The 19,224-nt window shown below is 34.8% G+C and overlaps 1 protein-coding gene across 1 annotated transcript in view; it reads left to right on the forward strand.

Annotated features, from left to right (window-relative positions):
- The window catches only part of NR2C1 (nuclear receptor subfamily 2, group C, member 1), a 51,574-nt gene that overhangs the window by 24,551 nt on the left and 7,799 nt on the right, over positions 1–19,224 (forward strand). The window contains exons 9-11 of the mRNA XM_012664049.1: positions 395–560; positions 6,714–6,835; positions 14,064–14,203. Coding sequence (XP_012519503.1) covers positions 395–560; positions 6,714–6,835; positions 14,064–14,203 — 428 coding nt within the window. The remainder of the gene's footprint in view (positions 1–394; positions 561–6,713; positions 6,836–14,063; positions 14,204–19,224) is intronic.

Here is a 19,224-nt window from a genome sequence, read left to right on the forward strand (position 1 = left end):
ATTTTTATTTTTTATTTTTTTTGAGACAGAGTCTCGCTCTGTTGCCTGGGCTAGAGTGCCATGGTGTCGGCCTATCTCACAGCAACCTCAAACTCCTGGGCTCAAGCAATCCTCCTGCCTCAGCCTCCCCATAGCTGGGACTACAGGTGCATGCCACCACACCCGGCTAATTTTTTCTATTTTTAGTAGAGATGGGGTCTAACTCTTGCTCAGGCTGGTCTTGAACTCCTGAGCTCAAGGGATCCTCCCGCCTTGGCCTCCCAAAGTGCTAGGATTACAGGCGTGAGCCATTACACCCGGCCTAGGCTTAAATCTTAAATCCAGAATTTTGTGTGGAATTTTCATTTTATTGTGGAGATTGGCCAAGCTCACAGCTTCTGATGTCTCCTTATAGGGCATTTGATACTCTCGCAAAAGCATTGAATCCTGGAGAAAGCACAACCTGTCAGAGCTCAGTAGAGGGCACAGAAGGAAGTGTACACCTGATTGCTGGAGATTCGAGCATAAATTGCATCGAAAAAGAGGGGCCACTTCTCAGCGATTCACATGTAGCTTTCAGGGTATTTCTCTATTTTTTTTAACTTTTGTATTGCATTATCATTTGATTTTTGATCTTCCCTTCAATAATCAAAGTATATTTGTGCTTTTAAAGTCAGAAATATCCTTGATAGAATTTCAAAACAGGTAAAACATATACTAGCTATATAAGGTAATGGTTCAATAAAGCCATCCTGTTTATAAATCAGTTGTAATAGCAATTAGTGGGTTTAAGTCTATAGAAGTTGCCTTTTAGAACTATTTAAACATACCAGGTTTTGGTTTTTTTCCAGCTGAGTATGAACATATGTTTTTTTTTTTATTGGCATTCATGATGTGTTAAATGCACACTGCTTTTGTTCAATGCCTAGCTACTACTTGTAGTGTAAATCGATTTCTAAGACCCAGATATTTACCATAGTAATGACAAAAAACTCCATTTGTTATGTATCACCCTAATTAGCTAGCTTTTGGCATTATTATAAGACCTATAAACTATTTAATACATTTTTTTTTTTTTTTTGAAACAAAGTCTCGCTTTTGTTGCCCGGGCTAGAGTGAGTGCTGTGGCGTCAGCCTGGCTCAAGCAACCTCAAACTCCTGGGCTCAAGCAATCCTTCTGCCTCAGCCTCCCGAGTAGCTGGGACTACAGGCATGCGCCACCATGCCTGGCTAATTTTTTCTATGTATTTTTAGTTGTCTGATTAATTTCTTTCCATTTTCAGTAGAGACGGGGTCTCACTCTTGCTCAGGCTGGTTTCAAACTCCTGAGCTCAAACAATCCGCCCGCCTCGCCTCCCAGAGAGCTAGGATTACAGGCGTGAGCCACCGCGCCCGGCCTGTTTAATACATTTTAACTTTTGGTTTTTAACCATTTTGGAGAAGGTACATTTGTAATTTATTTTGTCCCCTAAATACATTTATTTATGATGGAAACAATACATGTAGAAGACTGGAAAATCACTTTCAGCTACTTGATTTGTCATTCAAATAATGTTTGGAGCAGAGCTTGGATATGCTCACTGTTGAGACCCTGTGTTAAGACCCTATTGTTTTGAACAGTCCACTTTAACCACTCTTTGCAAGATGTATACAAAGTTATTGAATGTACATAGGAAATTTCATTTAATAATAAATGGCAGTCCTGGAATGCCTGAGGGTGATTACTCATAATTTTACTATGTATTATAAAATTCCATGAATTTCTTAGGAAAATATGCATAGTTAGCAAATAGATATGTGTATTACTGGTAGAAATAATGAACACAAAATCGGTGTGACATTGGCCAAACTTGCATGTGATAATATTTGTATTTATAAAAGACCTGAAAACTCAGTGACTAAATAATTGATGTAATTAGATATAGCCAATAAATTATATCAGTAAAACCAATTTTTATGTGACATTTTACTAAAGATAATTTACATGGAAAAAAATAGAAATGTTTTATCTGTACTGTACAGGAAAACTTTTTATGGATACTGTTAGAAAAAGTAATTGGAATAGTCAGTATCATCCTTAAGAATTATGGTAGGAGCTATGGACAACAGTCGAGCAAGGCAAACTTTATTTTTCCCATTGTTCCAAAACGATATTCTTTTGTTTTCTTAGTTTTATTTTCTGCTTTGGATTTAAATGAGAGGAAGGATAAAATGAGATAGATGTAGGAAGAGGATCCATTATAAGGAAAAAGGACAGAGTACTCTTTAGAAAGTAGAATCAGTGCACCCTTTGTATTGTTGATGTTGGTCCTCAAAATTTTTGATTCTGGTTGAAATGTTTTGGCAAGATGAATTAGGTAAAGTAGACCCTTTTTTTCCTTCTGGAATTGGCTGTTTTCATTCCACCTTTGATCTCCTTTGCTCTGGGTATCCTCAGAGTCAGCACTATAAAGTATCTTACTCTCCTGAAAAGAACAGCTCTTTCTCTGATTCTTGTTTCCAGCCCTGTGAAGTCAAGAGTTTTGCTTCTTCGTGATTTCCCTGCTTAGTTCCTAGAGTCTGGTAGTTTCATGGTTAGTTCTTTCGTTGAGGTTTTCTGGTCATGGATTTTAAGACCTGACATCTGTAATCAAATAAGTCAATCCTGTCTTAATTGCTAAGCTGAATAGCATTTTGTTTCTCTGTTGCATTTTTATGTACGCTGTAGTTTGCAGCATATTTTCACATACATTCTTTCATTTGAGACTTACCACATTCTGTTGAAGAGGTTAGAATTTTTATTCTCATTTTGTGTCCGAAGAAAGAAATTTAGAGATTTTCAGTGTCTTGTTTAAAGCAATCTAGGTAGTAAGGAGAAACCGTCTAATAATTAAACTTGAAATTTGATTCTGAAAAATGAAGGACAATAGTAGCATTTAACTTTTTATTAAGCTTCAGAGTTTTTGGCATGATTTCATTCATATACCTTATTTCATTTGATTCTTAAAATTTCCTTATAATGTAGACAGTATTCCCACTGTAGAAATAAGTATATGCAACAGAAGCAAGGTGATTTCCAAAACTGTTATTCTCTTGCATTTATTCTCTCAGTGTTAGAATCACAGTCCTAGTTTGCAGCTTGGTGGTGGTCTTCATGCTGCTCATGTCTTGCTCCCCCTCCGTTCCATAGCTGAATCTTAACCATTCTATTACTTGAATTTCCCCCTTCCTCTTCATTTCCATTGCCATATTTTAGGCCTTTTAAAATTTCTTTCTTGAACTATTACAGTAATAGCTTTGCTTCCAGGCTCTCTTTTCTGTCTTGTCCTGTGCACTGGTACCAGCGTGATATTTGTTAAAAATCAACCTAATTAGGTCACTCTGCTACTTATAATCCTTTAATAGCTTCCCTTTGTCTGTGTGGGATTAAGTCCAGTCTCCATAACTTGACCTTTTAGGTCCCTTCACATTCTAATCCAATTGCCTGTCGTTTCTCACGCATGTCATTCTCTTTTTTAGCCCTTTCTATAGCTCATTTAGTTTTCATTTTATTCCTCTACTGAGACAACAGCACTTAGCTGTGAACTTTCAGTGAATGATTACTGAATGTATGTACAATCTATGGTCATATAAGTAATTAATGAAAAGTTGGAAATAGAATCCAGATCTCCTGACTCAAGTCAGATGATTTTTTAAAAGCCATATCATGCAGGCTGTTGTCAGAATTCCGTAATAAACTGTTATAGAAAGATAATTGTAAAGCAAGTAATAACTTTTCAAATAGGTCAGTCACGTTTAGTTGTTGTCAGTACTCTTTAAAAATTCAGCTCAACCCAGGAGTCTGAGGTTGCTGTGAGCTAGGCTGACGCCACGGCACTCTAGCCCAGGCAACAGAGCAAGACTCTGTCTCAAAAAAAAAATTCAGCTCAACATACTAAATTTTTTTAATTTGAAAAAATGTGTATAATTCGATTTGTAAACCTAAAGTTCCACAGGCATTTGGGGGAAGCTTTAACATCTTTGTAGTAGAAGCTCACCTTCTCTAGGAAGAAATCTTTGTCTTTTCAGTCTAATACTGTGGTCCCCAATCCCCAGGCCACGGCCCGCTGTTGGTCTGTGGCCTGTTGGGAATCAGGCTGCCCATCACCACCTGAGCTCCACACCATACCCCACCTACCCATGACACCCCAACTCCTCACCCGCGGTCCGTGAAAAATTGTCTTCCATGAAACCAGTCTCTGGTGCCAAAATGGTTGGGGACCACTGGTCTAAAAGACTTGTTGAATAGATTATTGTTTTTTTAGCTTTCTGATTCATAATGTTAGGAGGTGTATTAAGTATGTAAAACAGACAAATTATGAAAGATTTCCTCTCTATAAAATAATGCAACATAGTGTAGTTAGTATTTTTAATAAGTTCCTTTCATGTGTATGACAAATTATTTCATTTTGTGATTAAATCAGCAGAAAGGTTTCAGTTGCCACCGTTGTTGTATAAATCAAAGCCATTATACATTTTATACATCACAAGTATTTTGTTAATTAAAAGACAATTTAAAACTATTTAGCAAAGGATATTCTTTTTTTGTTGTTTTGTAACTTACCCCTTGCGCTTGAAACCAGTAATTATTGATAATTCCCCTAATTTGGGGGGATTTTTTTTCTTACCTGCTCACCTTGGGCAATTCTGAAAAAGTTACCAAGTTTTTTTAGTATATATATATACTCAAATGTAGAAACAGTTATATCCTAATAATTACATTTAGATGTTTGATATTTGCTTGCCTACAATTCTCTTAGGAATTGTCTTAAGTAATTGTATTTTAATTTACTACTCTAGTAAGCATTTCTAAAACATTCTTAAACCATTTGCGGCTAATACCGAACAAACGCAGTTTTTTGGTTTTTTACATTTTTATGTAACATTTCTAGACAACTTTTATATCATTTTGATGAAAATCTTTTGATCTGGTTGACATCATAGACACCTTTCAGAATCTGATGAAAGTTATATATATGTGTGTATATTCATCCCCCAGAAAAATACATATAGGCACATCCACCTACCCTACCCCAGAGATAGCTGCTGTTAACTGTGTAGTGTGTTTCCTTCTGTCCTTTTTATGTATACATAGATATAGATATATACATACACACTGTACATGTTATTTAACATGAATTATCTGTGTACTGTTTTGCCATTTTTTTTCCACTGAGATGTCTGTGAGATGTTTTTTCTATGCCATTACATCTCATTTATCTTACTAATTTTAATGTTTATAGGGTGTTCTATAACATGGATTATTATTTTCCCTAGTGATGGCAATTTGGATCATTGCAAGCTTTTAATTTCACTATTAGAAGTATAGCTACAATAGACATCTTTATACATTTTTTTTGTGCATGAGTGCAAGTATTTTGCTGGAATAGAGATTTAGAAGTGGTATTATTAGGTCACAGGGTGTACTTATTTTTTAAATTTTGGTAGATAACAGCCAAATTGCTCTCCGGTTTACCCACCCTCAGTAGTGTGTGAGTACTTTTTTTCTCTATCCTCGCTATACTTGATACTATTGATCATTTCAGTAATTAAAAAGTAGAGGCTAGTCACGGTAGCTCACACCTGTAATCCTACCACTTTGAGAAGCCAAGGTGGTAGGATTGCTTGAGGCCAGAAGTTTAAGACCAGCCTAAGCAACATGTGAGACTCTGTCTCTACAAAAAATAAAAAAATTAGCCGGGCGTGGTGGCATGTGCCTGTAGTCCCAGCTACTTGGGAGGCTGAAGCAGGAGGATCACTGGAGCCCAGGAATTTGAGGTTGCACTGAACTGTAATGATGCCACTGGACTCAAGCCCAGGCCACAGAGTGAGACCCTGTCTCCAAAAAAAAAAAAAAAAATAGATAAAATAACGTTTCTTATAGGTGAAATTACATTTCATTTGTAGTAGTAAAAGTTTTCTTTAAAAGATTTCCAAAAATCCTTTTAGAAGTGTTTTTATGTAGGATATTTATTTTCAACAATGGACAAACATTTTGAAGAACTGCTTAAGGTCAGCAATACAAACTGATAGCCTGCAAGTGGTATGTCCACAAACATATTTTATCTGTAGAATATTTTTAAAAATACTTTTTTATTCAGTACCAATTTTTGCATAGAACATGCTCTTTGGAAAATTGAAAGAGCTGGCAGTGCTGAGCCCAAATTGCCATATGTTTTCATTATGCTAAGTTGAAGTCAGGATTTTATCTGGGAATATGCTCTCCCCAGTTGGTACCAGAAAGCCTATTTCACTCCTTGCTCTCCTGGCCCTGTAAGTATTTGAATTTGTTAACCTCATAGCCTAAATGAAGGGGATAATTAGCATACAGGATTTCTCCTTAAACTAAATTTGTTGTATGCCATTGTTAACGGAGAGAGAGGAAAGGAGGGAAGGTAAAAAACACATTCTTAGACCAAGACAGGAAGTAACTTTTAAAAACACAACCAGATAGTATTATGGTTGATATTTATTAAGTGACATTCTGCTTGTCTGAATATTGCTTTGTTAGAACTATGGTCTGCTTATTTATTCTAAGGCCTGTTGTTAGCTGTAAAATCCAATGACTTGGATTATTTCAAGATTCGCCTTTTTTGTGAATAATTTAGATTCATATAATATTTGATGTGTTATGTTTACATTCAACTTTTTCAAAGAAATAGTAATTTAGAACTTTTAGTCACAAGATAATTTACCTAAATCCCTGTTCATACTAGCTCACCATGCCTTCTCCTATGCCTGAGTACCTGAATGTGCACTACATTGGGGAGTCTGCCTCCAGACTGCTGTTCTTATCAATGCACTGGGCACTTTCGATTCCTTCTTTCCAGGCTCTAGGGTGAGTGTTTTGAAGTCCTTGAATATAAACGTGATTTTGTAGCACAAATGTACGTTAACCAAGAACTTTTATTTTGGGAGGATTTGCATTAAAGGAAAAAAATGGTATAACATCATAATTTTAAGTTGTATCATTTATATGACAAATCATGGCAGCTATTTTCTCTATATTATTTTTGTGTGGAAGAGTATTCATATTTCATACTTTGACTAAGTTAACAATATGGATAGAATATAATAAGTTGAGTTGATAGACCATTATATTATATTGTAATAGGCCCTGTCTTTCATTGGCTCAGAGAAAGGGTCTGTAGGAATGCCCTAGGTTGTTGTTTTCCTCCCACCACTACTGTTTCAGCATTCATCCCAGGCATTACCAAGGGGCTGAAATGTGCTTTCAGTGATTATGTTTAAAAATAGAGAAAATTGTTTTCTAATCATTTGGTTCAAGAAAAGAAAGAAAGAAAGAAAAGAAAGTGTAAGCCCCCATTGTACTTCCTACAGTGATTTAGAGGTTTGGTCTAAATCTAAAGAGTACATCGGAATTTTGTTCTGAAGCAATCAGATGAAATGGTAAATGGTCTGCTATAAGAAACCCAAGCTTTACCTAAAGTTTGTCATATTTATTTAGATTGCTTTAAAGTAACTGGTTTAAAAAGGCAAGACAATGGAAAAGTTAAGCCCACAGAATGTTTTTATTCAACTCACAGGACCCTGCTCACCAATATGATTTTGTAAACAGTTCACTTTCATGTCCTGTACATCTGTTCTCCCATTTGCCAAATGGGAGTAATAACTGCCCATCCCTTATCCCTAGAGACTATTTTGAATATAACTAAGAAACATCTGAGTCATGACTGTAAAAGGCATACACAGAATTGAATAAAGGCATATTCAATATTATAAGTTGGCTTTTTAATCAGTGTTAGATGTACCATGCATTAAATCATGTACTCATATTACCACTACATAGACTAAAAGAATGATTTAGAATGGTTAACCTTTAAAATTATTGTTAGTCTTTTCTCTCAAAATAACATTCAGCTTTCAGAATTTCTCCAGTATGTTTTTTTAGAAAAAATTAAACTACAATGTAAATTTGCATATTAGCAGTTTATTAATTTTAAAGGATTAAGTGTAGTTTGCTAAACTTGTAACTGGCATACTTACGCCTGAAAGCCTATTTTTCTTAATAGGCTATCAATTATCATAGTAAAACAACAAAAGGAAGGAAATTTGGGGAATGATTTGAACTCTGAATTATTCCTAGCACCAGTGATCTTAAATACTTCTGTTAAATTGGGTGTAATCATCCTATGGAAATAATCCAGATGTTGAAGAAACCAAAAATAAAGCTTGAGGCTTCTGGTTGTAAAATAATTAATTTTATATTGGCAGCCACATTTCCCTGTGATCTATATTGAAAATCAGTTTCAATGTAACAGCCACAGGATTCTTTGTAATTAGAATAACTATTGATCTGGCTATCAAGGCTATTAACTGCTACACAAACTCTTCTTATCCATGTCTAGATAATTTATAGATCTTATTTATATGTTGACCTAATCAGATGGATGAGGACTAAGTGCTAATGACAGAGAAATTCTGTTATGTGGAAATAAAAACTATTCTAAATCTAGAAACTGCCATTGGTTGTACTTTTATCTCTAAATACAAAAGTGGATAACAAAGGCCTGATTTTACAGAGAGATACAGTTAAGCAACATTAATCATTTTCTAAAAGTCAGGTTTGTTTTGATCACTTACTTCAATCAAAGGGAACAATAGGTTTGTACCATTTGTATTTTATAAGGCTTCCGTATTTTACAAGGGTGTTAATTTTCTGTTTAAGATTCATGGTTTCAATACTTAGAGGAATTCAGTTTTTGGTTTTAAGTTCTTCCTGTATAATGTAAGTAAGTGACTAGATAGGTAGTGGTAGATTCTGTTGGAGGGGTGATGGAGGGTACTTGGCATGATTATGCTTAGCACAAAAGTTGAATCTTTTAAAATGCCACTGAAACAAATGTAATGCTTGCTATAACTTTGTGAGTTTATTCCATATCACTGATTATTTTTCCCTGAGGACCAGTGCCTTCAGTATCTCCAGGTATAGGTGGGTCAAAAGTCATATTTCTTTATCAAAATAAATAGTATAAACAGTGATCTAATCTGTAATTGTGAGTCCTATGTACATATTTTTATGAACATTAACAATATAGTACAGTCTTCATTCTTTTAGAAACTTTCTTTTTAAAGGAGGCTTGCAGTTTGTCTTTCCTAATCTAATGAACTTTTTAAAAACATCTAAACAACATAGCTAGCTATACTATGAGGGTTTTTGGGTTTTGGTTTTAGATAAAAATGTAAATAGGTATCTCCCTGTAATTAATTTGTACAATTAGCTCTTTCACTCTTCCTTTGAAAACAGTCCAGTAATTTATTCCTTAGTTGCCACTTAAATCTTTTTCCTTAGTAATAATTTTAGTGTTTCTCATCCTCTGCGTTGATACTCCTTAAAAGTCATATTTCTTTATCAAAATAAATAGTATAAACAATGATCTAATCTCTGAGTCCTGCATATTAATACATATTCTAACACATTGCCACACTAGAAAAAAAATTTTTTCCTTGAGGCCATGATGTTTAATTACATAAATAGAATAAAAACTTCAAAACAATCCTAATTTAATGAAAATTTGTTATTTTTTATTGTTTTCTGTGCATGTGTTATTAACATATGCAACTTGAAAAATAGTTCTCCCCACTCCCAAGGTGAAGAGACATGTGAGTTACATATGCTTCATGAGGTCCCGGGCTCAAAACTGAGTTAAATGAGTTAAATACAACATGAGTTAAATAAAACATGAGTTAAATACAACTCATATGGTAGTTAATATGTTAATAAACATTAACAATATAGTATAGTAGAGAAAAATACTTATACCTATTGTAAAAGAAATTGACATATTTGCTATTAGGCAACTTAATGGTTTTTTTTTTTTTTTAACACTTGTATTGCTTTCTTAATGCCTGACAGATAACCTTGACTACATTCTCTACCCAGCTCCTTTTGCTTCTTAACAGAAAGATGTTTTGAAAATAGGTAGTATAATGTGACTAGACTACAATAATCATTTATTTTGTTTTCCTAACAGGAAAAACTGGTAGCAAACATGCTTTTCCCATCCCAAAATACCTTAAATGGGGAAGTCTATGCTGAGAAATTTGACTTTAGCATTTACTTGCTAAATTGTCTAATGATGTATTAAAGGAGCATAGACTTCAACCACCTGGATTCAAACTCTGGTTTTATTCATCTGCTGGCTTTTGTGTCTTTGGACCGAGTTACCTCAATGAAACTTGGTGTCTGTAAATTAGGGGCAGAGACACTTGCTTATGAGCTATGTCACTTAGGTGAGATAATGAATATAAATTTATCTAACCCAGTGCCTGCTACAAAGTACATAATAAATGGTCATTTGTCTTCATTCTCTTAGGAACTTTGTTTTTAAAGGGGGCTTGCAGTTTTTCTTTCCTAATAACCTAATGAACTTTTTAAAGACATCTAAACAACAAAGCTAGCTATATTATGAGGGTTTGGGGGTTTGGGTTTTGGATGAAAATGTAAATAGATATCTTTCTGTAATTGATTTGTACAATTAGCTTTTTCACTTTTCCTTTGAAAACAAAATAATTCGATAGTTTATTCCTCTGTTACCACTTAAATCTTTTTTCCTTAATAATAATTTTGGTGTTTCTCATCCTCTGCGTTGATACTCTTTAACTTTTTCTCTGAGCCTCCCCAACAATGTCAAGGTACTTTCTTACTAGGAGGTGTGTAGCATAAGCCAGTGCTGATTTTTTTCAGTTATTTTTCCTTTCCTGTGTTCACTAGTTAACTACCTTGGTTAGCGGTTTCCTCCTTAAAGCTTCAGAATCAGAGGTTAAGGTGAGAACTTTCAGCTTCTAACTTTTCCTTCACATTTGCTTTTAACTTTTTCCTCATATTTAAAGTGGTACTGAAGTGTAGACCTATAAAGTAAAACCTCACCTTCCAGAGGTAATTAACCCCACTGTTAACAGTTTGGTGTCCTATCAGATTTTCTTCCATGCCATATTTAATAAATATATACACATATTTACATGTCCTATTCTTTGCCTTGCTCTTTACACTTTTATTAAAGACTGCTTCTTATGTCAGTACATGTAAATTTACTCAATTTTTCTTAATGACTATCTAGTATTCCATTTTATGGATATACTATAATTTACCTACTCATCCCTTATAAGCCATTTGGATTGTTGCCAGTTTTCTTTGTTTTTATATCCAGTGCTACAATATGCATTGTAGCATTTCATATATTTTTGCCTACTTTTGTTCATACAGTCATGTTATAGGCATGCATTGCTTAACAACTGGGATACACTATGAGAAATTAATTGTTAGGCAATTTTGTCATTGTGCAAACATCATAGAGTATACTTACACAAACCTAGGTGGTACAACCTACTAATACTCACCTAAGCTACCAACCTAGGATGCACCTGTACAGCATGGTACTGTGCTGAATATTGTAGGCAGTTGTAACACAATGGTAAATATTTGTGTATCTAAACATAGAAAAGGTACAGTAAAAATACAGTATTATAATCTTATTGGTTATACAGTGTGTCAATGATCAAAATACCATGTGCATGACTGTATTTCTAAAACAATTTTTTTAAATAAACAAGTAAATAGATTCTTATAAGTGGAATTTCTGGATCTAAGAGGATGTGCATTTTCTTTGATTTTTGTTTAAGATTTATATTTTTAAATATTTTCTATATGGAGATTTTAAATTACTGGTTTTCTTTACATTTAAACTTCACTTTCAAATTGATTTTAATATCCAATGTCTTATGGTGAGTAATTCTTCTCAGATAATAAAAAAGAGATCAGCCTGGAGTTAAAATTTCACCTGAATAATTCCAAGTGAGAAAAATTACTCTCTGTGACTCTTAAGTTGCCAGTGTTAGCCTTTGCTTCAAGTATGTTCAATTCTTTAATAAAATGTAGTATCATAAAGAAGGCTATGATTCTTTTGTTGTTGTTGTTTCATTTTCTTCCTTTTTTTCCTCTTTTTCTCCCTACGATTGGTTTGAAGGTAGAAAGGCTGTGATTCTTAATGAGTTGATTTCTGTTAAACACACTGATTATCTTAATTTTAAAAGTATATTAGGAAGAAAAAAATTTAAGTACCATTCATCAGGATATACATATTTCATTTCCTATCAGCATGTTCTTATCAACTTAAATCTTTTTGGAGAAAGAAAAGAATTCTTACAGTTTCATTATCTTATTTATAATAAAGTATACAGGTTTGGTTTAAAGACTGCTCAATTGTAAGGGCCCATGCTTACAGCTTTTCTAACTCTGTCTTTTCAAAGTTCTCACTTCTGCCTGTTCTGTATCCCCAAGACCAGAAATCATTTGTGGAGTTCTTCTATATGCCATGCACTGCACTATTTGCTGAGATACAGAAATGCGTAAGGGAGTCTTTGCCTTCAGTGAGGATTTAATCTAGTATGGGAGACAGAGCCCTAAAACAGTAAGTTAGGATACCATAAAATAAGTATAAAATAGAAGTGTATAGGTGGTACCAAAGGGGAATGATTAACAATGTTGGAAGAGAAACGTGGTAAGATACTTATTTAAGAAAATGAACTCTCAGCTATAGTTTAAGAGATCAATAGGTGTTAACAGTGTAGGGAAAGGACATTCTGAGAAGATAGGATAGCATTTAGTAATTCAGTCAACAATTTTTATTGAACACCTATTATATGCTCATTCTCACCTTAGCACATTTGCCCTTCTTCTTCCATCTTGCTGGAATACTATTCCTGTAGATCTTTTTTTAAATTTTCTCCCATTTTTCTCTACTGAAATGACTCAAATGTCACCTTCTCAGAAATGCCTTCTCTCTTTTTTTTTTTTTTCTGTCTTATTTTTTTTTTTCTGTTATTCAAAAGCCAGCTCAGGAAAGAAATGCCTTCTCTAACCACTTACCTGAACCTCCCCATTTTCTGATGTATCATCCTACTTTATAGTAATGTAGAATTTTTATTACCTGAAACTAACTTAGTGTATATATAATCATATATATGTGTGTATATTTCTTATGTAAAACACTTGAAATTATATGTTTCCCATCTGTTTCATGAAGACAAACTTAAACCATCTTATTTGCCATTTCTCTAGTGCTTAGGACAGTGCCTGGCATATACTTTATGTATGGCCTATCCACATCATTCTTTTTTCTTTTCTTTTCTTTGAAATGTGGTCTGACTGTGTTTCCCAGGCTGGAGTACAGTAGCTATTCACAGATGTGATCATGACACACTACAACCTCAGACTCCTGGCCTCAAGGGATCCTCTCACCTCAGCCTCCTGAGTAGCTGGGACTACAGGCATATGCCACTACGCCCAGCTAATTCTTATATTTGCACCTCTTAATACCTCTAAGCAAATATAAAACATATAGTGTCAGTATTTTTTATAGTTAAGCAGCCTGAGACCTGGGAAGCTTATTTACCTAATTTCAAATGCATAAGTCTTAAAACCCTGGTGCTTTGACTCCTGTTCTAATATCTTTTTTTCTGCTCTTTTATGCTGTTGAGATTGTTATTCTGAAATTCAAGAAAGGACTTTTGACCTTTCTTATCTCTTGTTTAAAATCCTGGTTATCTCATTTATAGGAATGCTTATGTCTCATCTGAAACATACTTATAGAATGAACCATTTCTCCCATGAAATTGGTTACTTACCTACTGTCATAATTCTAATTTCCCTTTAAAAAAAAAAAGTATTTACTTGCATTCAAGGCAAAAGAAAGCCTGGGAAAGGTTTTTTAAACGTATGCTCGTTTTTTATTTTTAAAACAATCTTTTATTCCATTTCCGTGGAGTGTGAGATTAAAGCCTCAACTTTTTTAGTTTGAAATATTACTTGTAATTGTTCTTATAAACTGGCTGATAATGAGCTAGCTAATATTTAAATTTGTAAGCATTCCTCATTAATTTTTATCAGCTGTATATACACAACACAGTATTGATCAAGTGCATGCCCATTTGGTGTTTCTAGAGTAATTTTAGTATTTCATTTTTAAATATGTGGATCAGTTGTAAAGTTTATAAAATTCACTTTAATAATATCTGATTTATGCTTTTGTTTTTGTTTTTAATAGGCAAGAAAACAGCATATCGTTGGTGAAAGCTTATTGGAATGAACTTTTTACTCTTGGTCTTGCCCAGTGCTGGCAAGTAATGAATGTAGCGACTATATTAGCAACATTTGTCAATTGTCTTCACAATAGTCTTCAACAAGGTAAAAAGCACTTTATTTATTACCTTTTGCAGGATATAGGAGGAGGTGTCAGTTTTACAAATTTTTTTTTTTACTTAAATACTTAATTAGATTTTTATTTAAACATAGAAAAGGAAAGCATATTCTATTTCCAGGCAGTGTTTTCACCTAACTTGAAAACATTTCCCATCAGAGTCTAGGATTTGAGTGTGCTTTCACTAACGCTTTCAACCTGCCCACTTAATATATTCCGAATTTTGCTCCTCAAGGCAAGTGTCAAAATTAGCCTTAAATACTGATTTAATCCCTGGCATAATTACATTGCTCTTTACCCCTGAGGCTTTTTTTTTTTTTTTGTGGTGGTACAAATATTTTGGTTACATGAATTACTTTTGTACAGTTCGAATCAAAGTTATAAGTGTGCCCATCACCCAGATAGTGTGCATTATACCCATTAGGTGTAAATTTACCCATCCCCACCTCCCTCCTTCCACCTGCTTAGTTTCCATTGAGTTTTACTTCCATTTGTGCACATGAGTGTTGATCAATTAGTTCCATCTTACTAGAGAGTACGTGTGGTGTTTGTTTTTCCAATCTCGCGATACTTCACTTAGAAGAATGATCTCCAGTTCCATCCAGGTTGTTACAAAAGGTATTAGTTCTCCATCGTTTTTTATGGCTGAGTAGTCCTCCATGGTATACATATACCACATTTTATTAATCCACTCATCTGTTGATGGGCACTTGGATTGATTCCACATCTTTGCGATTGTGAATGTGTTACAATAAACATTCAAGTGCAAATGTCTTTTTGATAAAATGACTTTTTTTCTTCTGGGTAAATACCCAATAGTAGGTTGGTGGATCAAATGTTAGGGCTACTTTTACTTCTTTGAGGTATCTCCTTACCACTTTACATAGAGATTGTACTAGTTTACAGTTCCACCAACAGTATGTGAGTGTTCCTTTCTCTCTGCATCCCTGCTGGTGTCTGTTGTGTTTGGACTTTTTGATAAAAGCCATTTTCACTGGAGTTAGGTGATATCTCATTATGGTTTTGATTTGCATTTCCCTGGTGATTAGAGACACTGAGCATTTTTTCATAAGTTTTTTGGCTATTAGTCTATCTTCTTTTGAAAAGCTTCTGTTCATGTCTTTTGCCCACTTTTTAATGGGTTTGTTTGATTTTTTTCTTGCTGATTTGCTTGAGTTCTTTGTAGATTCTGGTTATCATCCTCTTATTGAATGTATAGCACGCAAATATTTTCTCCCATTCTGTAGGTTGTCTATTCACTCTATTGATTGTTTCCTTGGCTGTGCAGAAGCTTTTCAATTTAATCAGGTCCCATTTATTAATTTTTGTAGGTGCTGTGATTGCTTTTGGGGTCTCCTTCACAAATTCTTTGCCTAGGCCAATATCTGTAAGAGTTTTTCTAACATTTTCTTCTGGAATTCTTATAGTTTTGTGCCTTAGGTTTAAGTCTGTTATCCATCGTGAATTAATTTTTGTGAGTGGTGAGAGGTGCAGATTCTGTTTCAGTCTTCTACATATGGCTATCCAATTTTCCCAGCACCATTTATTGAATAGGGATTCTTTTCCCCAGTGTATGATACTGTCTGGTTTGTCAAAGATCAGATGGCAATATGAGGATGGTTTTATATCTGGGTTCTCAGTCTTGTTCCATTGGTCTATGCCAGTACCATGCTGTTTTGGTTACTATAGCCTTGTAGTGTAGCTTGAAGTCTAGTAAAGTGATGTCTCCTGATGTTTTCTTTTTGCTTAAGATTACTTTGGCTATTTGGGCTCTTTTCTGGTTCCATACGAGGTGTAGAATTATTTTTTCTAGATCTATGAATAATGGTGTTGGTATTTTAATGGGGATTGCATTAAATCTATAAATCACTTTGGGTAGTATAGACATTTTAACAATGTTGATTCTGTTGATCCATGGACATGATATGTTTTTCCATTTGTTTGCATCCTCTGCGATTTCCTGCCTCAGTGTTTCATAGTTCTCTCTGTAGAGGTCTTTCCCCTCCTTGGTTAAATATATTCCTAAGTGTTTTATTTTCTTTGTTGCTATTGTGAAAAGTATTGAGTCTTTGATTTGATTCTCAGCTTGACTGTGGTTGGTGTATAGAATGGTACTCATTTGTCTATGTTGATTTTGTAACTGGAGACTTTGCTGAATTTATTCATCAATTCCAGGAGTCTCTTGGCAGAATCTTTGGGGTTTCTAAATATAAAATCATATCGTCAGCAAAAAGCGATAATTTGATCTCTTCTGTCCCAATTTGGGTACCCTGATTTCTTTCTCTTGCCCGATTGCTCTGGCTAGGACTTCTAGCACTATGTTGAATAGAAGTGGTGACAGTGGGCAACCTTATCTAGTTCTAATTCTAAGCGGGAATGTTTTCAAGTTTTCCCCATTCAGTATGATGTTGGCTGTGGGTTTGTCATATATGGCTTTATAATTTTGAGGTTTGTTCCATCTATGCCTATTTTGTTGTGAGTCATTATCTTAAAAGGGTGCTGAATTCTGTCTAATGCTTTTTCTGCATCTATTGAGAGGATCGCATAGACTTTGTTTTTGCTTCTATTTATGTGGTGAATCACATTTATAGATTTGCATGTGTTGAAGCATCCTTGCATCCCCAAGATGAAGCTTACTTGCTCATGGTGTATTATTTTTTTACATGTAGCTGAATTCTGTTTCCTAGGATTTTGTTGAGAATTTTTGCACTTATATTCAAGGCGATATTGGTCTGTAGTTTTCTTTTTTTGTTGTGTCCTTTCCTGGCTTTGGTATCAAGGTGATACTGGCTTCATACAACAAGTTGGGAAGGATTCCTTCCTTCTCAATGTTATGAAATAATTTCTGCAGTATAGGTACCAGTTCTTTGTAGGTCTGGTAAAATGCCAGTGTGAAATCATCTGGTCTGGGAATTTTTTTTGTTGGAGGATTTTTTATTGCTTCTTCAATTTTGTTACTTGATATTGGTGTGTTCAGGAATTCTGTTTCTTCCTGATTGAGCCTAGGGAGGTGTGTATTTCCCAGAATTTCTCCATTTCCTCCACGTTTTCAAGTTTATGTGGAAAGAGATGTTTATAGTCTTCAGAGATGATATTTTGTATTTTCATGGTATCAGTTGTAATATCTTCTTTTTCATTTTTGATTGAGCCTATCAGGGTCCTTTCTTTTCTGTTTCTGGTTAATCTAATGAGATGTCTGTCGATTTTGTTTATCTTTTCAAAGAACCAACTTTTTATTTCATTAATCTTCTATATAATTCTTTTGTTATTGATTTCATTTAGTTCTGCTCTGACCTTAGTTATTTCTTTTCTTCTGCTGGATTTGGAACTGGTTTCCTCTTCCTTTTTCAATTCCTTGAGATGATTCATTAGATTGTTGATCCTGAGATCTTTCTGCTTTTGAACATAGGCATTTTAAAGCTGTGAATTTTTCTCTTAGGACTGCTTTTGCAGAATTCCACAGATTTTGGTAACATGTGTCCCCTTTGTCATTTAGTTTGAAGAATCTTTTGATTTCCTTCTTAATTTCCTCCTTGACCCAATAATCATTCAGCAGTAGGTTGTTTAATTTCCAATCAATTTGTGTAGAGTTGAGTATTTCTGTGGTATTTGATTTCTAATTTTATTCCACTGTGATCTCAGAAGATACATGGTATAATTTCTTTTTTTTTCTTAATTTGTTGAGACGTGTTTTGTGACCTAGGGTGTGATCAATCTTAGAGAATGTTCTGTGAGCTGATGAGAATGTATGTTCAGTAGTTTTGGGGTAGAATTTTCTATAAATGTCTGTTAGGCCCATTTGTTCTAGAGTCCCGTTTAAGTCCATTGTTTCTTTGTTTATTTTCTTCTTGGAAGATCTGTCCTGTTCTGTCAGTGGGGTCTTGAAGTCCCCAGCTATTACAATGCGGTTGTTTATCATTTTGTTTAGATCAAGTAGGATTTGCTTTATGAAGCTGGGCGTACCTGTGTTGTGTGCATAGATGTTTATCATTGTTGTATCTTGTTGAATTGTTCCCTTCACCATTATGTAATGACTGTCTTTGTCTGTCTTTATTTTTGTTGATTTGAAATCCACGTTATCTGATATGAGAGTGGCAACACCAGCTTTCTTTTGGTTTCTATTTACGTGGAATACTGTTTTCATCCCTTCACCTTGAGTCTGAATGGGTCCTTGTTTGTTAGATGCGTTTTCTTGAAACAGCAGATATTTGGCTTGTATGTTTTTATCCATTCAGCCAGCCTGTGTCTCTTCAGTGGGGAGTTCAAGCCATTGACATTTATTGAAAGAATTGATAAGTAGGGTGGATTTCTCTTCATCCTGTTGCCTAGAACTTTATGGTTTTGTTTTACCTTTTGAGCCAATGTGGTAACTGGGCTCTAAACTTTAGCATTTGGACGGTTTTACCCTGGTGGGTGTCTGTTGTACTGATCAGCATATAATGCAGATGTGAATACTTCCTGTGAATACTTAGGCCTCTTTACATAATCCCATTTTTTTTTTTTTTTTTTTTTGAGACAGAGTCTCACTCTGTTGCCGAGGCTGGAGTGCCATGGCATCATCCTAGCTCACAGCAACGTCAGACTCCTGGGCTCAAGTGATTCTCCTGCCTCTGCCTCCCAAGTAGCTGGGACTACAGGCATGCACCACCACACCCAGCTAATTTTCCTATTTTTTGTAGAGATGGTGTCTCGCTATTGCTCAGGCCGGTCTCAAACTCCTCACCTTAAGCAACCCCCTGCCCACTCCCCGCCTCAGCCTCCCAGAGTGCTAGGATTGTAGGCGTGAGCCACCACGCCCGGCCAATCCTATATTTCCTGTAGGCTTTTTTCATTCCTCTTATTTCTCTCTTCTTTCTCTTTTAATGAGTTATTTAATTCAAAGGTGTTTTCTTCTAGCTCTGAGATTCTTTCCTCTGCCTGATCTAGCCTATTCTTGAGGCTTTCCACTGTGTTTGGTATTTCCTGGAATTATTTTATTTCCAGAAGCTCTGCTTGATTCTTTTAATAA

This window comes from Propithecus coquereli, unplaced genomic scaffold (assembly GCF_000956105.1).
Source record: "Propithecus coquereli isolate 6110/MARCELLA unplaced genomic scaffold, Pcoq_1.0 Scaffold85, whole genome shotgun sequence".
Taxonomy (NCBI): domain Eukaryota; kingdom Metazoa; phylum Chordata; class Mammalia; order Primates; family Indriidae; genus Propithecus; species Propithecus coquereli.